The following is a 24,433-nucleotide window of genomic DNA, read 5'->3' as shown; positions in this document are numbered from 1 at the left end:
TTGCCTTTTTGTTTGGAATTTGGAACACTTAAAACTAACTAACTTTTAATCTTTTTTTCTTTAACATTTTGACATTTAATATCTTCTTTTTTTTGTGGCCCTATCTCCATTCTCTCAAGAGCTTTAGCTTTTTTTGTCAGTCCACCATTGTAAATAAGAATTAGTTCAAGTTTAATGACTTGTCCGGTTAAATAAAGGCTATAAATACTGCTTTTGTGGGTCAGATGGTGATGTGTGCTCTGGATTTAGGTTCATCCCAGAACATCAACACCTGAGTTTGCTTCGTCCGTCTGTGTCCTCTGTAATTTTCCACTGTATACTTACTTTTTGTCAGCATCCTCCCTCACACACACACACACACACACACACACACACACACACACACACACACACACAAACCTCCTAATTGACTGTTCCCCCACACACATTCATAAAGGCATAAACCTCTCTCAGCTCTTCAAAGAGGAGCTTGTCTAACCGGACCCCAAACTTATTTTTCTAAGTCTCTCCGTTGTCTTACAATACCAGAAAAAAAAATACAATTATCGGCAAGGAACATGATACGATTATTGCTGTATCGATTAATTGAGCACAGCCCTAAGTTAGAAATGTGTGTGTGTGTTTGTGTGGTGGAGGAATGAACTACACAATCCGAATCTCTAGCGACGTTTAATGATACTTTAACCCATTTTGACCTGAGATCAGATTCTAAAAATGTCTTCTACATCCTGACAGACTGAAAAAGCTATGTTTCTATGTCAGTGGTTCTTCGATTTTTCAAAAATAGCAGATCTACAAGCTTGTAGATCTGCTATTTTTCAATAGCTAAAGCATAACATAATGCTAACACCAAAAGGGGTTCCCACCCAAAATGGGTTAAGTATTTGAACTGGGCCCCTTCCCTCTATCTCTGTCTTATTGACGATGACAGGTGGTTGCTGCCACCGTGGTTTATGAACATGACCACGCCACAGTTCAACGTTGACATTTCTAAAATGCAGTGTGGGGAAGAACCATTGGCCCCAGTGTTTATCTGTTAAAATACAGGCAACCCAGGCTATTGCCATGTCAAGTCAGGATCTAAATAACCTCTTATATTTTAAAAGGCACGACCATTGCTGCCCTTTTATTTACCCCTGGCCATAAAAGGTTCAATAGTGATCAGTGGTGTGTGCCCGGTAAGGTCACCGGATGGTCACTATGGATGTCTCCGCTTACTTAATAGCAGCCCCATAGCCATAGATTTATGTGTGGCATTTATTTGCTGTTTTTCACAGTCCAGAGTGATTGAGAGAGGCAAGAGGGGGTAGAGCCACGGGTTGACATGCAGTGTGATGCGAGAGTGCAGTCTAGCGAGCCAACACCAACTCCTGAATCGCTGCCCTCCACACTCTCCTATTTAGCATTGCCACTAGTTCCTGGTGCCCATGACGCAGTGCTCTGCCAGCCTCATCCTTCTCTCTCTGTGACCCGTGATAGGTCCCCGTAGAGGGCCGCATTTCTGACGTGGTCCGTCCAGGTGACACCTACTGTGTAGTGCCACTGTGTAGAGCAGGGGTGTCAAACTGGTGATCCGTGGGCCGCATGCGGCCCAGGGAGAGGTCCAATGCGGCCCTCGAGATGATTTTCAAAAAGGAAACAACGCTGCTACTCCCCCTCCCCCACCCGCCCCGCTAATGGCCCTGCTGTAGACGGCTTTGTCTCTGCCCAGGTGTGGAATGTTGTCACTGATGGGCTCGTTAACAGTCTATTTAACTACTAGTTTAGTTGTTGTGGATTACTCTCCTCACACTCTGATACAGCAGGACATGGAGAGGCTAACCATAGTTGTTACAGCTCAGTAGAGTTTCATTTCCCTTACCAAGTGAGGAATATAGTCTACTTACACACGATAGTCAAAGCAAAGAGATGCAAAGTGTCAGATTTCATGATGGCTACATGTCAATTTTCCATTTTGGATATTTTTGATAAAATAATGAAATATTTAACTATTTTCGAGTGGTTTATTGGGTCTTTTTTCCACCTCATACCAAACATCTTGTAGCCTACAACTGTAATACAAATAAAGTCAATTTATGTCAATAAACAGTCTAGAAAACAAAGCCAAGTGACAACTGTAAGTCAACGCACGTGATCTGCAACTGGCCGCGGCCCTCATCAAGTCACCTTTCACGCAATGTGGCTCTTGCCCCAAAATGAGTTTGACACCCCTGGTGTAGAGGGTCCATGTCTCAGCTCCATGCTGCAGCACTGACTCCACTGAGGGTCCATGTCTCAGCTCCATGCTGCAGCACTGACTCCACTGAGGGTCCATGTCTCAGCTCCATGCTGCAGCACTGACTCCACTGAGGGTCCATGTCTCAGCTCCATGCTGCAGCACTGACTCCACTGAGGGTCCATGTCTCAGCTCCATGCTGCAGCACTGACTCCACTGAGGGTCCATGTCTCAGCTCCATGCTGCAGCACTGACTCCACTGAGGGTCCATGTCTCAGCTCCATGCTGCAGCACTGACTCCACTGAGGGTCCATGTCTCAGCTCCATGCTGCAGCACTGACTCCACTGAGGGTCCATGTCTCAGCTCCATGCTGCAGCACTGACTCCACTGAGGGTCCATGTCTCAGCTCCATGCTGCAGCACTGACTCCACTGTAGCTACGAACAGCCGCCTCTTGTGGTCTTCATCATGGGTCAGTTTTGAACCCTGTGTCATTATAGTGCATGTACCTGCTGATCCGCCAGGAGGATGTACGGAATTGAATTGAATTGAAAGCCACATCCTTCTGTTAAGCTTACTTATCTGTCATTTGATGTCTTGTACTGTTGTCCTTGTCTTGACAAAAAAAATCGAAAAAAACGGATTCCAATGGCACAGCAAAAAAAGTCTCACTTTGAATAGTGGGCTCTGATTGGTCACCCACAACTTTGGGGTGCCTGGCACAATCTGTCCAGGGCACTTTTTTTTTCCTGTGGCAGATTCGTCTGGTTTCCAGCTCATCAGACACCCAGGATTTTGATTATTAATATTGCATTGGCCAACAAGGACCAACTACAGTGTCACTGTGTGTTGTGTCCCACAGACCACGTCCAGAATGAAGAGAACTACGCTCAGGCTCTGGATAAGTTCGGCAGTAACTTCATCAGCAGGGAGAACCCTGACCTGGGAACGGCCTTTGTCAAGTTCTCCTCGCTCACCAAGGAGCTGTCGGCCCTTCTCAAGAACCTGGTGAGTCACAACTCTTTTTCACCTTTTCATGTCAAGGACCCCCAAAGTGGCCGCGGACCCATCTGAAAGTATCTTTAGTGTCAGGGACCATACAAGATTAAACCCCATCATCCGTATTGTGGGGAAAGCTTTCGCAGAAAATAGCAGATCGATAATGGAGCTTGTCGACAGTGTTCAAAAAGGTATTCAATAACAGTAATATATTAGATATTACTAGTTTCTTTATAGATCGGAGAACCAATTTGATCAAACACTGTGATCCCGATGGCACCCGCCCCTCTACATCAGAAATCACGTTGGCTGGGCCAGGCTACATGCTACTTAAAGCAGAATGACATTTTGAAATTTTTGCCTTATGGTACCATCACCTATTTTAGAATTTTTCAATATTCCACCACTGGTATGTCTTAGGACTTTTGATATGTTGTTACTAACATATTTATGAAACAAAAAACGAATTTGTTCTGGGTCATTTCTCAAAATGCCTGCACTAATGGGAGACGGCAATAATCGAGCATAGATCTGGAAAAGTTGTAGCCTTAAGCAGAATGTTAACAAACAAATCACAGACTTGGGGATAACCTCCATGGCCATGATTTTAATGAGTTTGAGGATTGGCGTCTCCAGCTGTTTTGTAGTGATTTGCCGATGGGTAATTGGGGTTACCAGCACAGCACGTCATTGCTCACATGTCCAAAACTGTGTTCCAAGGATCCAATGTAGTTATTATTTAGTCGTTAATCTCTCAAGAGCAGCACCACTGCTTTAAACATGTAGTGTTGTTGTAAACACAGAAGTAGACTAATTATTAGCTAAAGGGTTCCCACAAGCTCACGCACGCACGCACGCACGCACGCACGCACGCACGCACGCACGCACGCACGCACGCACGCACGCACGCACGCACGCACGCAGTGAATTGGTTAACAGTTTGACTCCATAAAACGCGTTACCCGCTATTTAATCAAATATTCTACGCTGCCGAGATTGTTTTATTACCTTTAGAGCATAAACTGAAGTATTTGCAGCTTTCAACGACGAAAATCCGGCAAAAAATGGTCCGTCGGCATGTTTTGATCATCAGCAACAGCGGCCATTACAATGCGCTATAGGATCCGCCTCTATGAGGCATTGTAGTCCAAACAAACCCCCCGTCCACTTTCATTGAGCTCAATTTCCCAGAAGCCCTAGCATAACGCGACGGCCTCGTCATCAGGTCCCGGATAAATCCGCAGTTTCTTTTTAATTATTTTAAAACGGCGAATTAAACGCATTAAACAAATGTCGGGTATAGCGTTTTACGCGCGGTGGAACACTGGATTAAACAATTAGCGGCCGTCAAACTGTCAAGTCACTATGACTTAACCAAGTTTAATATATCATTAGTCAAGGATGATATTCCACCAGGAATTAATGAGTTCATGATTAATTCATGTATGAGTTCATCCTGAATCCATCATTAATTAAGCATTAATTATGTGTATGAGTTTGCACCCTCAAGTAAACAAAAAAGTGTTTTCCATTAATTTTTCGGAAAAAAAACTTGAAACAGAATAGGAATACTGGGGTGCAAGTGGTTAATATCTTGTCCTTAGAGTCACATATTCTCTTTGGTGTCTGGGACATATACTGTTGAGAAACTGAGAATCCCTAATTGACAAGGGAGATAATTAGGCTTCTGGTCGTCAGATAGAACTACCCCCACCAGAAAACCTGATTGTGGAAGAATCCCCATTCCCTAATGCACCCACATGGATTCAAACCAAGGTCTACCATTTTATGGGAAACTATGCTCATCAAAAATCCCGTGCTTAACATAGGTTAGACCTAGAGAGACTTCATTAGGTTTCCGGTCTTAACAACTTAAACCCTTTATACTTCACTGTGTGTGTGTGTGTGTGTGTGTGTGTGTGTGTGTGTGTGTGTGTGTGTGTGTGTGTGTGTGTGTGTGTGTGTGTGTGTGTGTGTGTGTGTGTGTGTGTGTGTGTGTGTGTGTGTGTGTGTGTGTGTGTGTGTGTGTGTGTGTGTGTGTGTGTGTCATTCAAATAAATGCAGCTTTACTAGTCTTATTCTTAATGTTGCACTCTAGTGAAAGAGAGGTGAACAGCTGCACTTGCATCCTTGAGAAGAGAAAGCTTGTTGCAATGATGAAACATGGTATCTTCATAGATGGTACGCAAACTATTGGCCTCTGTGGATTTGTTATTCTTTCTAGCAGCAACTGTTGCAGCCAAACAGAGGGGGTGGATGATATGAAATAGGGAGATGTGCATTCAGGTCTGTGTGTCTGACATTCAGCAGAACGACACATTTTCATCATTCTCTATGCTAAAGGTGTACCCTGGCTAGGGTTGTGTTAGTCCTGGAATTTTCATGCCCGATTAATTGTCCCCCAATTAAATCAATTACATTTTTTAATATTTCAACTAGTTGATATACATCGACACGTTGTGAGCTTGTAGATTGGCTATTAACTATTCAAAAATGTTTTTCAAAATAGTAAAAAAGGTAAAGTAGTTTAGGGATAAGGGGTTAAAATTGGCTTCTTTGATCCCCCTAGTGACTTAAGAGGATTGCCTTGGGCACACTCTCCAGCCATTGCTCCTGCTTTGACGAGTAGCAAATGCTGTGATCTTAGTTTTATATTAGGTTAGTAGTTTCATGATATATTGTTCTTATTAGTCTTTTATTAGTCTGTATTTGGTTAGCTACTTTCTACTCTCTCTGAGCCTCCCTGGTAGTAGGTTTTTGGTATTACGGATATCATATGTTTGTCTTTGTCATGTCCTGTATTTGTTGTTACTGGCAGAGCTGTGTAACATGTATTTGCCTCTTCTCTTGGTCAGTGCACAGTTGTAAAAGAGACTATGGTCTCAATGTGATTTTACTGGTTAAATAAAGGTAAAAAAAAAAAAAAAAAAGCATGGACGAAAATAGAACCTTCTTTGTCTTTATTGGGTTGGGCACTAATGCAGAAGTGCATGTTATTTGATGATTGAAATATTGACATTGTCTCTCTAAAAAAACGACGTATTAATTTCATTCTCGTCGTCTGGTTTACTGGTTACAGTGGTTAGCAACACTAGCAGCTAGCGTCACTCGTGCTAGCGCCACTTGGCTTCGCTGACGCCTATCCTGGAAAGATAATAAGACATTCCGTTCTGTTATTTCCGTGGTTATTCCATGTCTCTGAACTCCTTTGACATAAGTGCTACTGGCAGCACTTAATGCATTAGTGCACCATTGCTTCTCCGCCAGTATTGTGAGGGCTGGATGCTGCCTCCAGAGAGTTGAACCCAGTAGTTAGCTTGTAGCCTGCTAGCCGGTGAAGCACATTAAAGTCAGCCATGCGGTGAGGCGACCTGCATGGACACTCACCTTCGACATGCCTGCCTTGTTTTCAAGTGATCTAAAATGACATGCGTTTGTTGTAAAACTTTGCACAAACCTTTTCGGTCAATGGTGGTGGGAACGGCTGACGCAATAGACATTAATAGATGACATTGTCATCCTTAGTGCCAGGCACTGTAGCCAGACTTTATGAGAGAAATAAGCAGCCATGTCTATGAACACGAGCCCAAAAGAAGCCACTATGGCCACTTATATACATTGGCTATTTGAAAATGGCGGATGTGCAACCTCACAATGTCTCATTCGCAACATGTAGCTTGTAGATCTGCTATTTGCTAACATCTGCTAACATTCTTTCCGATGGGGGTTCTGCAGAGAAATACTTGAATTTGGCCGTCAATTGACATGCATAAGTTTGAGAACTGGTTTAAACAATATATATGTATATTTTTAAAGCAAGCCCAAATATCTACACTTTAGAAACAAGCTGCAAAAAAAAATCAACCCACAACTGAGTACCAATATTTAAATTCAAGCAACTGGTACAGAAAAACAAGCCCAAGGTCGCTTGCAGTGGTAGCAGCCAGGCTGCCGTGTCAGAGCTGTGGTAGGCAGACTGTGGCTGTAGTGACTACTAACTCCTGCCGTGTCAGAGCTGTGGTGTACTAGGCAGACTGTGGCTGTACAGAGTGACTATACTAACTCCCGCTGTGTCCAGCAGCTTTTAGACTTCTTCTTGGGCTTGTTGTTTCAGACAGTCTTATCTGGCTGCATGTGGATTTCCCCTGGCCGTTCCGTTGAGTAGTGTGTCCTGTTTGAATCCACTGTGAGTGATTGTTGTTGGAAGAAGAGCCCGCTCTCTCTCTCTCTTTCTAGGTCTCTCTCTCTTTCTAGGTCTCTCTCTCGTTCTCTTCTCTTCCTCTCTTCCTTCCTGTGTGGCTGGCAGCGAGATTAGACTCCATAAATACTCTCAGCGGCACGAGGAACAACTCTGTGTGTGTGTGTGTGTGTGTGTGTGTGTGTGTGTGTGTGTGTGTGTGTGTGTGTGTGTGTGTGTGTGTGTGTGTGTGTGTGTGTGTGTGTGTGTGTGTGTGTGTGCGCACGTGCACGCATATCCTTAAAACCTTAACTCGGCCACCTGTTGACACTGCTTACTGCAGTGGTTAACAAACTGGGGGTTGGGAACCCCAGGGGTGTCCCTGTCCCCACAAAGTGTATACGGGCATAGCAGGGTATCTGCTCCTTTCTAAAGTGACAATTTAAGGACATTTAAGACATTTTTAATGGCTCTAAAATAAAAACGCAACAAACTATATTATGAGAATATGTCAAATATTTGCCAAGCAAGAGGCTAAAATTGCATGCACACACCGTCTATAGCGTTGCGAGGCGTTGTGAGCTTGTAGATCAGCTATTTTCACGATATTTATCTGTAGAACCGAGTAAAACTACCATGTAATGCCCAAATTCAAGTTCTGCAAGTTCACATATGACTACTTTGGAGTGATTGCGGTATTGAAAGGTTTGAGAACCCTTAACCTGCTGTATACTGTTGTTGCACCAGCTCAGTGGCCTTGTGGTTAGAGTGTCCGCCCTGTGACTGGGAGGTCGGAGTTCAATCCCCGGCCGGGTCATACCAAAGACTCTAAAAAGTGGGACCCAGTGCCTCCCTGCTTGACACTCAGCATCAAGGGTTGGATTGGGGGTAAGTCCCTGCGACATACTAGCGTCATGTCCAGGGGGTGTACTTGTACATCAAGCTGCCTCACGCTACAGAAACAGGAGATAGGCTCCTGCCCTATTGGCCTCATGGCTCGGCAAGGCTACTTACTATACTGTTGTTGCAGTGGTGCAAATAACATATTGATATTTCAGCCTCCCCCTCATCTCTTCCCTCTATCTCTCTATCCTTGGTATTTTGAGTATTTCTTTTGAATAGCTCTTTCAGCCTCAATAACAGTGGCTCCCTAACGGCCGATGGCGTGTGTGCGTTCACTGTGAACGAGTTATCGATGAGTGAAGCCTGCCGCCCTGGGTTTCCCCGGCACGTGTCATTTGACTTCAGTGCAAAAGTCAATAAAGTAAAGATCGCACATACACCCGAAGACTCGTTTATATATTGGTTATACTAAGTTGAACGGCCATTTAACTCAACCAAAAAAAATGACCTATTTTCCACTGGGGGAAAAAGGTGTTTAAAGTGCGCCATAATTTATTTTCACAGGGCCGGTTCCAGAATAGCAGAACCTCTAGTGCTATCAGCCCACTTATCAGCCATTTACTACTCCTGTTGTCATCTAGAGAAGGAGAAAATTAGGAAGATCTAGAAAGAGAGAGCGAGAGAGAGAGAGAGAGAGAGAGAGAGAAAGAGAGAGAGAGAGAGAGAGAGAGAGACATAGAGGGTCTTCAGGGTCAGGCTCTGATGAAAGAACACCACCACCACCACCAGCGGCCATGCAGGCAGCTAGCCAGCCATGGAGGGAGAGATTGATTCTGACGTTGGCCATATGCAGCAGAGGCACTTAAGAAGCACATTAGCGCCCATTAAGTGTTGTTTATTTCCTTTGCCACTGCTCTACGTGCGTGTGCGCTTGTGCATGTGCGCTCGTGTGCACACTTGGCTGTGGAGAACAGGGATTTAAATGCTTAGCGCAGTTGTATATGACCTCGCTGATCCGAACCACTAGAGCTGCTGAGGGCCTGGTGGCAACCCGAGCTACTGGCTAGCTACATCAGGGCTTAGCGATAGTCTGCACTATAGGGCTGCTGAACTGCACAGTTGGCTGCATCCCCTGTATCCTATGTTTGCTTCTCTCTGGCTACAGGCAACTCTTAATGCATCAGTGCTCCGTCGCTATTGAACTGAGCGTTCCTTCTCCGCCACTGTTGTTGTGACGAGGGCTGGATGAATGCTGTGTCGAGCTCTTGTTTTGTATGCTAGTCGACAGGGCTAATCTATAATCCTACTGGATTTTTGGATTTGACGTAAATTCCTGTTTTCATCTCATAACTGGTATTAGAATGAAAGAAACTGTCTCGTGTGTCCATTATTCCCTATAATAATCTCCTAGTCGGGCGCGTGGAGAGACCTCGTATGTTTCAGGATTCAAATGCAAAAATAGCAGATCTACAAGCTCAAAACGTGCTTGCTTGGCGCAGCGTTTCGAGCTTGCAGGATCTGTTTTTGAGGCCTTTGCGTGACGCTGTATGATCAAGAAGGGCGTCAAGTTAACAAAAATAAAATACAAACGTAGAAGGTTAAAATGCTGAGATAGGACGTTTCTGCCCGACAGCAATGCTATTCAATTTAACCCATTTAGACCCGACATCGAAATAAATAAAAAAATCTTCTGAAAGAATATATATTCAAAGATTTGTGCCGCATTTTTACTACTATAGGACTGCAATGCACAGTTCCGTGCTACCTTTATGTGTAGGAGTGTGTGGTGTTTTGACTGCAATGTGTTGTTTCCCCCCATCAGCTCCAGAGCCTCAGTCATAATGTGATCTTCACCCTGGACTCGCTGCTGAAGGGAGACCTGAAAGGAGTGAAGGGGGTAAGATGGACATTCCTCTTCCTAGGCTCTCACACTCTGTCTGTCTCTGTCTTTGTCTCTCTCTCTCTCTCTCTCTCTCTCTCTCTCTCTCTCTCTCTCTCTCTCTCTCTCTCTCTCTCTCTCTCTCTCTCTCTCTCTCTCTCTCTTTCTCTCTCTCTCTCTCCTCTCTCCCCCTCTCTCTCTCTCTCTCTCCCCCCTCTCTCTCTCTCTCTCTCTCTCTCCCCCTCTCTCTCTCTCTCTCTCATCCTGGCCTCTCTCTCTCCTCTCATACTCTCTCATCCTGGCCTCTCTCTCTCTCTCTCTCTCTCTCTCTCTCTCTCTCTCTCTCTCTCTCTCTCTCTCTCTCTCTCTCTCTCTCATCCTGGCCCCCCATGGGAGGAGACAGGAGGAGGGGAAATAGAAGCCCACTCAGCACATCTCTCCATTCATCTCTTGACGTGTGTGTGTGTGTGTGTGTGTGTGTGTGTGTGTGTGTGTGTGTGTGTGTGTGTGTGTGTGTGTGTGTGTGTGTGTGTGTGTGTGTGTGTGTGTGTGTGTGTGTGTGTGTGTGTGTGTGTGTGTGTGTGTGTGTGTGTGTGTGTGTGTGTGTGTGTGTGTGTGTGTGTGTGTGTGTGTGTGTGTAAGAGAAAGGGAGTGTGTGTGTGTCAGCACATCTCTTTATTCATATTCATCCCTTGACTTCTGTATGAATTGTGCGTGCGGCGTTGTGTGTGTGCGCGCGCGCGCATGTCAGCAAATCTCTAATCTACCTCCAACTTGTGTGTGAGTGTCTGTGTTTTGTAGCTTGAGAGAGAGAAAAACAGGAAGGGGATCTGGGCGGTCTGCCTCTGTTCTCACTCAGTGGTCCCCAAACCCTTTTAGCTCAGGGCCCAGAAGAGAAATGTGATGTTTGGCGTGGGACCCAAACTAGTGAAAATCTATTCTCACTACTTCTTAAACATCTGTTTTGTAATTTATTGGATTTTTCTTTTAGTTCTTCAGGAAATTACTGGAAAAGAAATCATTGAATTTTGTTTTTTAATTCATGAATGTTTTTTTATTTTTTTATGTTTTGAAATAATAACTAAAAACAAACAAATTATTGGAAACCGTAAAATAAAGGGATCCACAAAAATGTCTCTGCGACTGCGACCCACAAACGGGTCCCGACCCAGTGTTTGGGAACCAGTGCTGTGTAAAGTGTATTAGGCCGTCCTCCTCGTGGGGCGCTTGAAGACAGCACTGCACATTAACGGGTCATGAACCCAAAGAGGGGCGTGGCCACTTAACTGGTCTTCCCCGGACATAAATTAGAGGCAGAGCGTAGACTTTGACTGACCATGATGACTCTGGCCCCCCAGCGACCCCTGTGTGTGCGTGTGTGTGTGTGCGTGTGCGTGCAGTTTGTTGACGTTTGTGTGTGCTCCCATTTCTCTGCAGGACATAAAGAAGCCCTTTGACAAAGCGTGGAAAGACTACGAGGCCAAGTTGTAAGTATTTCAGCCTGTGTTGTTGTCCTAGTTGTATTATTACATCATCTGTACTGTAGCGTACAGTACATGTTTGGGATTGTTTCCTAGCAACCGTTCATCATGCAGTCCTCCCCTGCAATGCACAATTCCACACATTAAACACTGTAACATTTTGAGTTAAAGCGGCACTATGTAACTTTTTTAATTAATACAATTTAAATTATGTATAGCATGTTAATACAATATAGCCTAACGCATACAATATTGTCTCCCAGATTTTTTGTTATTGAGCCATTTAGATCATGTCAAAGGTCATATCTCACCTAGACAGAGTTAACTCAAATTTTGACCTGATGGTCAATATTCAATTTACCCTCTGAGGCTCTATAGATCACCGAAGTCTGGCATAATTTAGGGATCCTTTACCCTTAGGAGTCTTCAGTCTCTGACCTCTGCTCCTCTTCTCTGTGTCAGTACAAAGATCGAGAAGGAGAAGCGAGAGCACGCCAAGCAGCATGGGATGATCCGCACGGAGATCACGGGGGCCGAGATCGCCGAGGAGATGGAGAAGGAGCGCCGCCTCTTCCAGCTGCAGATGTGTGAGGTGAGCTCAGGCGGTTTGGCACGTTTAGACACTTTTACTGTTTGCTCCTGGAGCTGAGCAGCAGAGCACAGAGGGCTGCTGTGGAAAAGACAAAATGTATACGTTGGATGCACGGCAACACATAACAGCTTTTAGAAGTGAAACGCAACGCATCACTGGTCAAAGATCGTTCAAAATGATACATGTGCTTGTGATTAACCACATTAACCTATTTTTGGCATTTCATTTGTGAAAACATTTTGCAAATGTTTAAAAAAAATGTAATAGCAAGTTAACACCTCTGTTGACAGCTATTAATTAATTGATGTAGCCTCTGTCGTTCCTTCCTTTCTGAGTGAATTTGCTGGAGGCAAAAATTAGCCCAGGTCCGTGGACCGACAGTGAAATCCACCATCTATCGGATCACATATCTAAATCATCCGAAACATAAACCTTGCAACCGCGACTAGGCCGTAAACAACACTCATTTTGATTAGAATCGATTAGAATTTGCTTCTGACGTGTACAGACGTCTTTACTTAGCATCATAAGTGTTTTAAGAGACGGATATGAAGGTCACCTGTTCGATGCCCACTTTGTGTGTCCTGGACTGTGAGGCTTGGCAAAGTCCCTGGGTGAAGGAGTTAGCCAAACAGCGATACGATACACATCACGATACATGGTTGAAGATACCATACATGGACGATATTGGTTCATTCATGGAGATACAATATAACACGATTCAATGATTTTTAAATCGATACGGTAACTATTTAGCAAAAAATAAATAAATAAAACTGTGTGGATAGTGTAGGTTTTTAAAGCTAAACAAATATAGATATAAATAATTTAACACAGTGATTCTCTGGCAAATACACGGACATTGTATTTCTTGTATTGTTGGAATTCAAAATCGATACATGGATTCAACTACAGTATCGTTACACCCCTACTAAAATGTAATTGTGACTGATCTCTCCGAGAGGTGTCCTGTTCTGTGGCTCTTTCACTATTTACTTTTCCCGTTTTCTCTTACTAAGATGGATGGCGTTACTTTAGATGCAATTGCTTTTGAACAGACGTGCGTTGTTGTTGTTGGCTAAAGAGGGGGCCAAACGATAGAGCTGTCCTCTTCTATCAATGGATAAGAGGCTATCGATCATGGGCCATTTCATCACATAGTCCTTCAGGTAGTCCTGTGGACGGTTCAACAACGGATCAGAACCAGCGGTTGAAACCAATAATGTGTCAGTGAGTCATAACTTGGAAAAAATATTGTCAATGAGCATCCAGTTCATGCGACAGATGGGACTCATATTATACAGCCAATTAGTCATACGCAGACAGTAATACTATTCGTAACTACTTGATTCAATGGGTTCAAAAGCAACATTGCTATATCCGTGAATGTTAGACACTCTGCCGGTCTCGTGAAGATGTTTTGGTTTTGAACACGTCCGTTTTATCGTGACACTGAATGACCTCTCCTTGGCAGTAGTACGGAGGTGGGTGTAAGTGTGGGTGAGTCAGAGTTGGATGTAAAACGCAGTACTGTGGTACCACTATCTGCCTCGTAAGAGCAGCGGCCAACGCTATTCGCATTGCATTGAAAGCAGAAATAGCCATAGGTGAATGTTTGTTTGATGCTGCATTCTCCATTCCCTGTCAAAATCAAATAAACAGAGGTTTATTTGATGCACTTAAATGCCCCACGCTGTGCTTCAATCATGTACTGTACAGTACTAGTTTATTTATGATTTAACCCATTTAGGCCTGACATCGAAATAAATAAAAAAGTCTCCTGAAAGAATATATATTCAAAGATTTGTGCCGCATTTTCACGATTTTCCAAAAATAGCAGACCTACAAGCTCGTAGAGCGCCACTCGGTGGCGCGCTATGAGCTTGTAGATCTGCTATTTTTCAATAGCTAAAGTATAACACAATGCTTAGTTAAAACACCAAAAGGGGTTCCCGTCCAAAATGGGTTTAAGGAAATGTTTCAGGCTACTGTTGTTTTTTCTGGGTTTTTTTGTCCAAGCTATTTCCACTCTTTGAAACCTTATTATTCTTCGTATATTCGTCTGATGTCACTTTCCAACCCAGCACCTCTACTAAGTGATGTGCGTATTCTATTAGTTTTTGAATGAATCATCAAGTAAAATGTCGTAATCGTGACAGCCCTATTTATAGTAACTTAAAGTTATCATGCTTGATGTGGATGGCCCATTGTTGCTGTGTGTTCACTGTCCTTTCTCAGACTGACATCCAACAACAAGGCTGTCGGATAGGCAGCACTCGCCCCAAAACACACTCACCCTCATTTTATCCGCGGACGGCCCATTCTTTGTTTTGCTGAGGTTACCTTTAGGAATAAGGTTAGGTTTTAATAGACATAGTTTTACTGAGGTTAATGTTAGGAATAAGGTTAGGTTTAGGCATAGTTTCACTGAAGTTATGTTTAGGAATAAGGTTAGGTTTTTAGGCATAATTTTACTGAGGTTAAGTTAAGGAATTAGCTTAGGTTTAGGCATAGTATTACTGAGGTTAAGTTTAGGAATAATTTTAGGTTTAGGCACAGTTTTACTGAGGTTACGTTTAGGAATACATGGTGACGACCGTTCCGAGGTCGCCGGATTTGGCCCGAGGCGAGCGTGCTTTGGGGTGAGCGCTCTTGTATTGGTTGGAAACAGTGGAGCTGCTGTTATTTGTGTAGAGCCCTCTGTTCACTCCCCTTAACCTAATTTCTCTCCACACACACACACACACACACACACACACACACACACACACACACACACACACACACACACACACACACACACACACTGCAGTGCTCTTTCAACTGTGAACCTGTGTGGTTTTTTCCAGGGCTGCCGCTACAGTTAATTGATGTAGTAGGCCTACTACTATTTTATAAAATATATATCCTTTGCTAGTCAAAGTAACAGGAGAGGAGTGCATATGGTGCGTGATGATATGACATTTGGAGTTTATAAACAAAATCATTGTTTAGTTAATCTGGAGACACTGGAGAAATGTTCGGTTGCTCTTCGTTTGAAGCAAAGCTCTCTCTCATTCTCAACCACCATATTAGAGGATGCCCTCTCTCCTCTTTTATCTCACTCCTTCATCCTACGCTGTGAGGCAAAGGCAATGCTCAGCAGGCTGTGTTATTCTATTATTTCTCTCTCTCTCTCTCTCTCTCAGTGCCCACTAGGCCCAGCCAGTGCTGTGAGCCTTGCTGCTCGTTCAGCACAAAGAGCTGAAACATGCCTCTCAACACTCTAAAACCCACACAGGGCAACAGACAAAATGTGGATAATCTCCTGTCCCACTATACTGTGTGCTAACGGACAATAGGAAAAATTCATGCACACACACACACACACACACACACACACACACACACACACACACACACACACACACACACACACACACACACACACACACACACACACACACACACACACACATGCATGCATACGCACGTCTCACACGCACACGCATATCGTCTCTGTCGGATGGAAACCTCATATGTCCAAAACAGTTACTTTTCAGGATTCAAATTCTAAAATAGCAGATCTACACGCTCAAACAGATCTAAATGCTCAAAACAGAGATCTACACGCTCAAAACAGAACTTGCAGATCTGCTACTTTTGATGCTTTTGTGTGAAGCTGTAGTATGATCGACTAGGGCTTTAATTTACCAAAAAAAACACGAAAAGTTTGAATATGGAGATAAGAGGTTTCTGCCCCCGACAGCAATCGCTTGTGGACACTACGCTCTCTCTCTCTCTCTCACTTACGCACGCACGCACGCACGCACGCACGCACGCACGCACGCACACACACACTTAATATAGTGCATGATAAGCAGTAAAAGAGGAACTGTATGAGGGTGTTTGAAACCTCAGAAGGGCATTGTTAAAACTAAATAAATACAAATCCAGAGCCTGAAGATGGTCTAGATTAGAAAGTGGCCTGTTAAGGGACCAGCTCGGATTATACATTTATCTCCTTTAATTTATTCATTGGTTTTGGTGAGCATGCGTTTGCACAGCCATTTTCCTTTTTGTGTGTGTTTTTTTTTTTGCCAACAAAAGGAAAACAAAGCCAGCACTATCAGTCATTTGAAAGTGTGTTGGGAAGGAGTCGAGGCAACAGGGATTGAGTGGTTTTATAGTCTGACTATCACTACATCTGATCTCTCACTGATCTCCACTCCCACAGTGTCGAGACAACCCTGACTCAGTCTGCCTATAGATGGACTATCACTGATGTCGGGCTGAAACCTCTTACCCCCCCCCCCCCCTCCCCCCTCCAGAAAATGAACGTCATACTTGTAAAGCATCAAAAGTAGCAGATCTGCAAGCTGCCACATATAACCCATTTAGACCTGACGTCGAAATAAAAACAAACGTTCGCTCTGAAAAAAAATATATTCAAAGATTTGTGACACATTTTCACGATTTAAAAAAAATAGCAGACCTACAAGCTCGTAGCGCGCCACTCGGTGGCGCGCTATGAGCTTGTAGATCTGCTATTTTTCAATAGCTAAAGTATAACATAATGCTTAGTTAAAACACCAAAAGGGGTTCTCGTCCAGAATGGATTAATCTTGAAAAGTAACACTTTTTGGACATAAGAGGTTTCCACCCGATAAAGACGATATGCTCTCTGATTACTGGCATTATTATCATCATCAAAATGTTTGTAAGCGTCGTCAGCAAAACCCTCACAAATCACCACAGCTTAAAGGACTTAAATACATTGACATTTCCGCTGTCATCAGTGGCTGTTGTTCACAGCTTTGGCCATAAACTGTGCCTAAACGGAGACCATTTTCCATTTATAGGGCTAATGTTTTGTGTGACGTTGAGCTTATCGCACGCCACCGATTGCACCGCAGTGCAATCAAGCTCGGGTGACGCAGTGGTGAAGTCCCTGCCCACCACCACGGATTGGTTGTGGGTTCGAATCCACCGCGATGCATCCGGCGTTCGTCGGGCGTCTATGCGAACACAATTGGCCTGCGTTCGGGATGGGAAGCCGGGCAGGGAGGGTGATATCTGTCACTGTATGTACTCCTACGGGCTGGGGGAGCGGCACCTGTCAGTAGGGAGTGTTGGGCGGGAGGAGTATAGGACGAAGGCTCTACGTCCTCACGGTGGGGGCTCCTCACTGGCAGCCAGGAGTCAGTAGGATACAACAGCAGTGACAACACAGAAATGTGTGTGGGGAGGAATCAAGTGGCATAACTACTAAATTGGGGAGAAAAAGGAGTACAAATAATTGGTTATTCTAAATAAAAATACGTAAATAAATAAAATAAACAGACTTTGGCTGGTAAAATGCAGACTAAATCCTCTCCATCGTTGTCTTCTCTTTTTTTTGCAGTACCTGATCAAAGTGAACGAGATCAAGACCAAGAAAGGGGTGGACCTCCTCCAGAACCTCATCAAGTATTACCACGCACAGTGCAAGTACGTTCATCCATGTTATATTATATGCACCATTATCCACTTTATGGCTTTTTAGGGACATCCCCTGGACCAGTGGTTCCCAAACCTTTTACTACTTTTTTTTTTTTTTTTAAACATTCGTTTTCTAATTTATTTATTTGTTTATTTATGTATGAAACGAATGAAACGTTGAATTTGGCTCAGTGGCCTGGGCCATGGCTCAATGGTCCAGGCACCTTGGCTGGTAATCCAGTCTGGCAGTGTGCTGCGGGTTCGACTCCCGATCCCGACGGCCTTTACTGCATGTCTTCCCCCCATCTCTCTCCCCATTTCCTGTCAGCCTACTGTCTGTCCCTCCATAAACAAATATAAAATAAAGGCGAAAGCCACAAAAAAAACATTAAAAAAAAATAAAAAAAATAATTTGGCTCAGTAATACATAGGAAACCAAAATGTATTTACTCGAGACCCATAACAATGTGCCTGCTATGACCCACAAATGGGTACAGACCCACTGTTTGGGAAACCACCGGGATCGCATGTATCACAGCTACAGGGTTTTGTGTGATGGTACTTTTCCAAAAGCTCTACACGGCAAATTCTGTTTTTTTTTAGTTTTTATATAAATTATAAACGAAGACTGCAGATTTGTGTGAGGCGATGTCAGGCTGTGAGGCGATATGAGGTGATGTCACACTGCATTTGTATGCAGTGTGTGTGCACTGTTACCCCGGCTGTCTCCTGCTTTCTCCAGGCCAAATACGTATCAATTTGCGGGTCCTTGGCACAAAAATGTTTGAGAAGTACTGGTTTAGAAGGCATTTGTAACATTGGCCCAAGGTCTTAATGGATTAAGTCAGTGTCTCTTTTTGCTTCTGTGACTGTCTGTTTCTTGATTTATCTCTTTCTACTTTATTTGTTTATTTGGATGGGACATTGCATATTAACCCATTTTGACCTGAGATCGGATTCTAAAAATGTCTTCTATATCCTGACAGTTTTCTGGAAAAGCTATGTTTCTATGTCAGTCGTTCTTCGATTTTTCAAAAATAGCAGACCTACAAACTCGTAGCGCGCCACTCGGTGGCGCGCTATGAGCTTGTAGATCTGCTATTTTTCAATAGCTAAAGCATAACATAATGCTAACACTAAAAGGGGTTCCCGCCCAGAATGGGTTAATGGACATTGAATGCAACGCAAATACAAAACAGGCAGACAGTGGAATACATTACATATTAGGGAACAAACATACATAAGAACAGTGTACAGTGTAGGTATAAAGTGCATCTTGGTTTAGCAGCGTTTTTATAGGGCAATACAGATTTGTAACTAAAGTAACTTGTGCATAAAGTGCAGTATTGCTTTCAAGTAATACAGGATACGCTGTCAGTAAGTGCACTAGACTCACTCTCATTCCTCTTTGGGACTCTTTCCTCTCTCTCTTCTCTCATATCTGCGTGATCCAAAGAGCCCTGGAGGACGCGGGGGTCATCATAATGCTGTAGTGTAGCCCCCCCATGAATACTGATGGGTCCGCCATCAGCGCAGACTTCTGACAGCTCTGGGGGTTTTGTGGGTAAATGGTGGGGCGTGCCGCTCGTGGACACCGGCGCCCTATGACAGAATGACAAATCCACTCTGTACTGTTGCTAAGGTCCTGTCATAACACTGGGAACCAAAACAATGCTGCTCCCTGGTAATTGACTCAACCGCTCGGAGCCCTTGACGGATAGAGGTGCTGTGTGATGCCGACAGGCTATAGGAGACAATTACAATTTACAATTTAGGCATTTAGCAGACGCTCTTAATCCAGAGCGACTTACATTAAGCAATAACAAAAGCATGGCATACATCACACACACCAGAAGATAGTGAGGAACAGATGAAGGAAGCATCATGCCCTTCTGTGATCCAAAGTGAGGTCCGTGGTTGACCCTCAGGGGTCCTTGAGGGGTTCCCAGCAAACATAGTGAATAGCCTAGCATTAGCGTCACAATCATTTTTAACCATGCTTTCTATTTTGGCTATTCAAAATTAGCAGATACACGCTCGGGTTGCTACAGTGGTAAAAGTATCTGCCCATTACCTCGGAGGCGGATGGGAAGCACACTTTATCGGTCGCCTGGCAACCTAGAGCCATTCATACGCCGGCCATTGCCACATACAAATCAATCTGGATAGGAGGAGGGCGGACATTCCTTTTATTAGGGAGTCGTTTTATTTGGGGACGGCATCAATTTAATCGCAATAAATTTGACTTGGCTTATAGTGCTGTACAGTGTACATGTAGGGCTGACACACATGCTACAAGGACATCATGACCTCACGTACGGCCACAGAGTGCTGGGCTGATTAAGATGAAGGAGTGAGTGTTGGCCAGAGTAATGGAGCTTCCAAAAGTGGGGAGGAGGGGCATACAAGGAAAGAGGGCGGATAACATGGCAGCAAATGAAAGGCAAGTGGGGGGGGGGGGGGAGAGAGGGAGAGGGAGAGAGAGAGATCATTACAAGGGAGATTTGTGGGTGCAAGGCTGCAATGGAGGTGTCTATGTGCCACAGTCCAGATCAATGGAGGTGTCTATGTGCCACAGTCCACATCCATAATGGATGGCAGGATGTGCTAAGCAGCAGCTCTACAAATCTGCCGTGGTGTGGATGCAGCAGCCAGCCAGCCCAAATGTCTTTGCCAAGATCCAAAGGCACCAATGGGAGGGAGAGAGAGAGAGGGGGAGCGTGGCCATACATTAAACATAAACTGCACCACTAGTAATCATTATTTATCATTCTGTCCAGGGTCGGGTCGGTATAAAACGGTTTTTAAGGTCAACGACATCAATGCAACTCCTTGTAACTCAATGAGTTGCAAAACATTTTGTCCCGACATGACACTTTGGTGTGGTTTGGGCTTTAGCGATTCCCTCTCAACAACGGCCCGCTTTTAATGATTCCTATAGGGGGGTTTACAGGTTTACAGGTGTGTAACTCTGAGAGCATACAAATGGAAACATAACATACAGGTCCATTTGGTTCCATTTGTACACTCTGAGAGTTATGGCGGTCCTTGAAAGTAAAACGTTTTGAGAACCACCGGTATTGCATAGCAGACGTGAAGTCCACAGAACCAGCTCTGACAGTGTGATAGAAACCCGGTTCCGGAAACGGTTTCAAATGTGATGGAACCGATTCCTGGATCCTTAATGCTGGATCCGGTTCCTCCAGTAACTCAGGTTCCGAATCCCAACCCTAATTTCTGTCCCCCGCTTACTTACCTTATGACTTATAAATGTCCCACGCGGAAGCGGAAGCAGACATTTCACAGGTCCCCATTGAAACCGTCGGTCTGACCTTTAGAGAGGACGGATAATGTCAGTGTGTGTTCTTCTCTCATATTCAATCTCTTGTCTTCTTTCAGTTTCTTTAGAGAGGACAGATAATGTCAGTGTGTGTTCTTCTCTCATAGATAATGTCAGTGTGTGTTCTTCTCTCATAGATAATGTCAGTGTGTGTTCTTCTCTCATATTCAGTCTCTTGTCTTCTTTCAGTTTCTTTCAAGACGGATTGAAGACGGCAGATAAGCTCAAACAGTACATCGAGAAGCTGGCAGCTGATCTCTACAACGTAAATAAAGTCAAGACTTCTCTTCACCTTTGTTTCTGTTTGTTTATTCTGCCGTATGCTTTTTGTTTTTGCGGAGTGGCTTCCGCCGCGTACAAAGCCTCAGTAAATGCTCAGGCGTGTGCCGGTGTCGTGCTCAGTAAATGCTCAGTCGTGTGCCGGTGTCGTGCTCAGTAAATGCTCAGTCGTGTGCCGGTGTCGTGCTCAGTAAATGCTCAGTCGTGTGCCGGTGTCGTGCTCAGTAAATGCTCAGTTGTGTGCCGGTGTTGTGCTCAGTAAATGGCACATATACAAGCTCACAACGTGTCACAATAGTGACACGTTGTCAGGTTGTATATCTGCTATTTACTGCCTGCAACACCAGCATGCAGCTAAGTATGAATCAGGCTTCAGGGCAGATTGTGTGTGTGGGTGGATGGATGGACAAACAACGACGAACACATGCATTCATGTTATTATGTCCTGCAAAGGCTTTCTTTGTAGAAATGAAGTAATGAACATTGGTAAATACTTCCAAAAACACAACTGAATTCCAAGGTTATTGATCCATAGTTAGCATTGCTGTACTTAAAAGTTAAAACTCAGCTTCAGGTTTTGTAGATCTTGGGCGGTGTGCTTTTTCAGCTGGACTGACTGACTGACTGACTGAAACCCTCTGTGTGTGTTTTGGCTGTCCTCAGATCAAACAGACTCAGGACGAGGAGAAGAAACAGTTGACGGCCCTCCGAGATCTCATCAAGTCCTCCCTCCAGCTGGACCAGAAGGAGGTAGGCGGGCAGAGCCATGCCACGTTGGTTAGGCCAAAACTCACAGGCTGGGTGAAATGAGTAACTGTATCAGGCCCAAAAAGGAAAGCACATACAAGACACCCACATGGTAAAATCTGGCCATGTTCCTACTCCCATAACAGATAATAAGAGTAGTCCGGACGTCACTTTCACTACCCCTGGTATTTTCTTTTGTATAGGGATCCCCATCTGCAAATCTTAGATCGTGTCAAAAATAAACAAACCACCCTGGGCGATTTTGTCAGGTATGTGACTCTGTGTCGTCTATGATATCGAGTTGAGAAAAATAACAATACATGTGTTAATTTCGTAAACTGACGAAAAATGTTTGTCAGATACCTTTTTTCACTAAACTAAATAAAAACTAAGCTATGATGACTAAAACTATGACTAAATATATTGACAATTTCGTCAACAAATTAAAACTAGACTAAAATGTTAGGGAGGGACTAGTGGAGAAGAGATCCGGTAGAACTAAAAGAAAGAAAAGACGAGTCATTTGGTTGTGCTCGGGTGTTCGAATATAGCAGATCTACAAGCTTAGAATGCAGCGCGTTGTGATCTTGTAGATCGGCTATTTTCTGCATTCTGCTGCGTGTAAAATCTGCCATTATGATGACGTCAAGGCCTGCCAAGAAATACATTTTTGTCAACAAAACTGTAGATTTAGTCGACTAAAATCACATGATATTTAGTCGACTAAAAAGACTATGACTAAAACTAAATCTAAATTTGCTGTCAAAATCAACACTATAGCTGGATGGAACAAATGTAAAGGCATGTCGGCACAGAATGATATGAACACTGTAAAAACACCCTGTGTGCACCCTCTGTCCTGAACACGACAACATTTTGACACAGTTATTAAATTATATTTAACACCTTTATTTTCTAGGTTGTCTTGTTATAATCACACCCACAGGCAGCCAGAGTGCGCACACACAAGCATACACACACACACAAAGTATACAGGAAGAGTCGGCACTAAGGAAGAGTGGGCACGTTAGTGTAAAATTGGCTATTTTGTCCAATATGTTCAAATGTAATATTTGAAAAGTATATAATATAAAGTCTTAAGTAATTAAGACTATTTTTAACTATGCACGGTAGCCTACATCATTAGCAGCCCTAAAAGTACCCCTCAACCTCTTGTTCATGCCCCAAATGATTCGATTTACAGGTTTTGTGGCAATTGTAGAAATATTAGACATGAATTGTCAAATGTTCAAGCATGAATACTTTTTATTACTTTAGACCATGTTCCAAACATAATTTCTTTTTACATTTTGGACGACAAAATGCCGCATTTTACATCAAGCTAAGGTGTCCGCTCTTCCTTAGTACCCACTCTTCCTGTTAACCCACACAGGGAAGACCCGCTCTTGTCACACTCCACCACCTGCACCTGAGTTAGAGCTCTTACACGTGTCCCTATCTATCTCCCCCTCTCTGCTTTCTGCTTGTCTGGAATCAAGTCTAGAAGAGTAAGTGCCGCTGCATGTCTAGCATGCTAGCATCCTGTTCTGCTTGACGATAACTAGAGTGGTTTGACACCTCCCGCCCCCCCCACCCCCCCACCATCCACCCCCCCATCTGCCCCCTCTGACATGTTGCGAAAAGCATGCTGTGTACTAGGGTTCCTCAACTCTCTCTAGTTGCGTGTTCAATTTAGCTTTCAACAAGAGGTCATGTATCCTGCCTTGAACAGGAGAGTTTCTTGAAACACGTGTGCGCCTAGTGTGTGCACAACATGGGTGTGTGTTTGCGTGCGTGCGTGTGTGTGTGTGTTTGCATGCCTTTAAAAGATCTATGCTGTTTGCAATATGAGTATAAGATTGGCATATTGTGTGTGTGTGTGTGTGTGTGTGTGTGTGTGTGTGTGTGTGTGTGTGTGTGTGTGTGTGTGTGTGTGTGTGTGTGTGTGTGTGTGTGTGTGTGTGTGTGTGTGTGTGTGTGTGTGTGTGTGTGTGTGTGTGTGTGTGTGTGTGTGTGTGTGTGTGTGTGTGTGTGTGTGTGTGTGTGTGTGTGTGTGTGTGTGTGTGTGTGTGTGTGTGTGTGTGTGTGCGTAAGCAGGACTCTCAGAGTAAGCAGGGGGGCTACAGCATGCACCAGCTGCAGGGGAACAAGGAGTTTGGCTGTGAGAAGAAAGGATATCTGATGAAGAAGAGTGACGGGTGAGTTATGACGAGCATGGGATAAGGATAGCTCTCCGACCCCGACGCTTCCCTACAACTTGCGACCCGACGCGACAGTGTAGACCAGGGGTGCCCAAAAGGTAGATTGCGATCTACCAGTAGATCACAAAGGCTGTGCAGGTAGATCACAAGACATGCTCCTAAAGAGTATTGCTTTTAAATATATTGAAGAAAAAAAACGATAAAAAAAACGAAAACATTT

General features: G+C 44.0%; 1 protein-coding gene across 6 annotated transcripts in view; it reads left to right on the top strand.

Annotated features, from left to right (window-relative positions):
- asap1b (ArfGAP with SH3 domain, ankyrin repeat and PH domain 1b) overlaps positions 1-24,433 on the top strand; it is an 86,442-nt gene that overhangs the window by 28,702 nt on the left and 33,307 nt on the right. For 3 of the 6 annotated variants that reach the window (XM_079489212.1, XM_079489211.1, XM_079489208.1), the window contains exons 3-10: positions 3,078-3,223; positions 10,057-10,131; positions 11,551-11,600; positions 12,057-12,186; positions 17,570-17,655; positions 21,176-21,251; positions 21,929-22,015; positions 24,110-24,210. In XM_079489212.1, the coding sequence (XP_079345338.1) occupies positions 3,078-3,223; positions 10,057-10,131; positions 11,551-11,600; positions 12,057-12,186; positions 17,570-17,655; positions 21,176-21,251; positions 21,929-22,015; positions 24,110-24,210 (751 nt within the window). Of the gene's footprint in view, positions 1-3,077; positions 3,224-10,056; positions 10,132-11,550; positions 11,601-12,056; positions 12,187-17,569; positions 17,656-21,175; positions 21,252-21,928; positions 22,016-24,106; positions 24,211-24,433 lie in introns of all 6 variants that reach the window. The other 3 variants (XM_079489210.1, XM_079489209.1, XM_079489207.1) reach the window with 1 other exon arrangement.

The sequence above is a fragment of the Electrona antarctica genome (assembly GCF_951216825.1).
Source record: "Electrona antarctica genome assembly, chromosome: 20".
NCBI lineage: Eukaryota > Metazoa > Chordata > Actinopteri > Myctophiformes > Myctophidae > Electrona > Electrona antarctica.
Note: the sequence above shows the minus strand (reverse complement) of the source record. Positions and strands in the feature narration are given on the sequence as shown.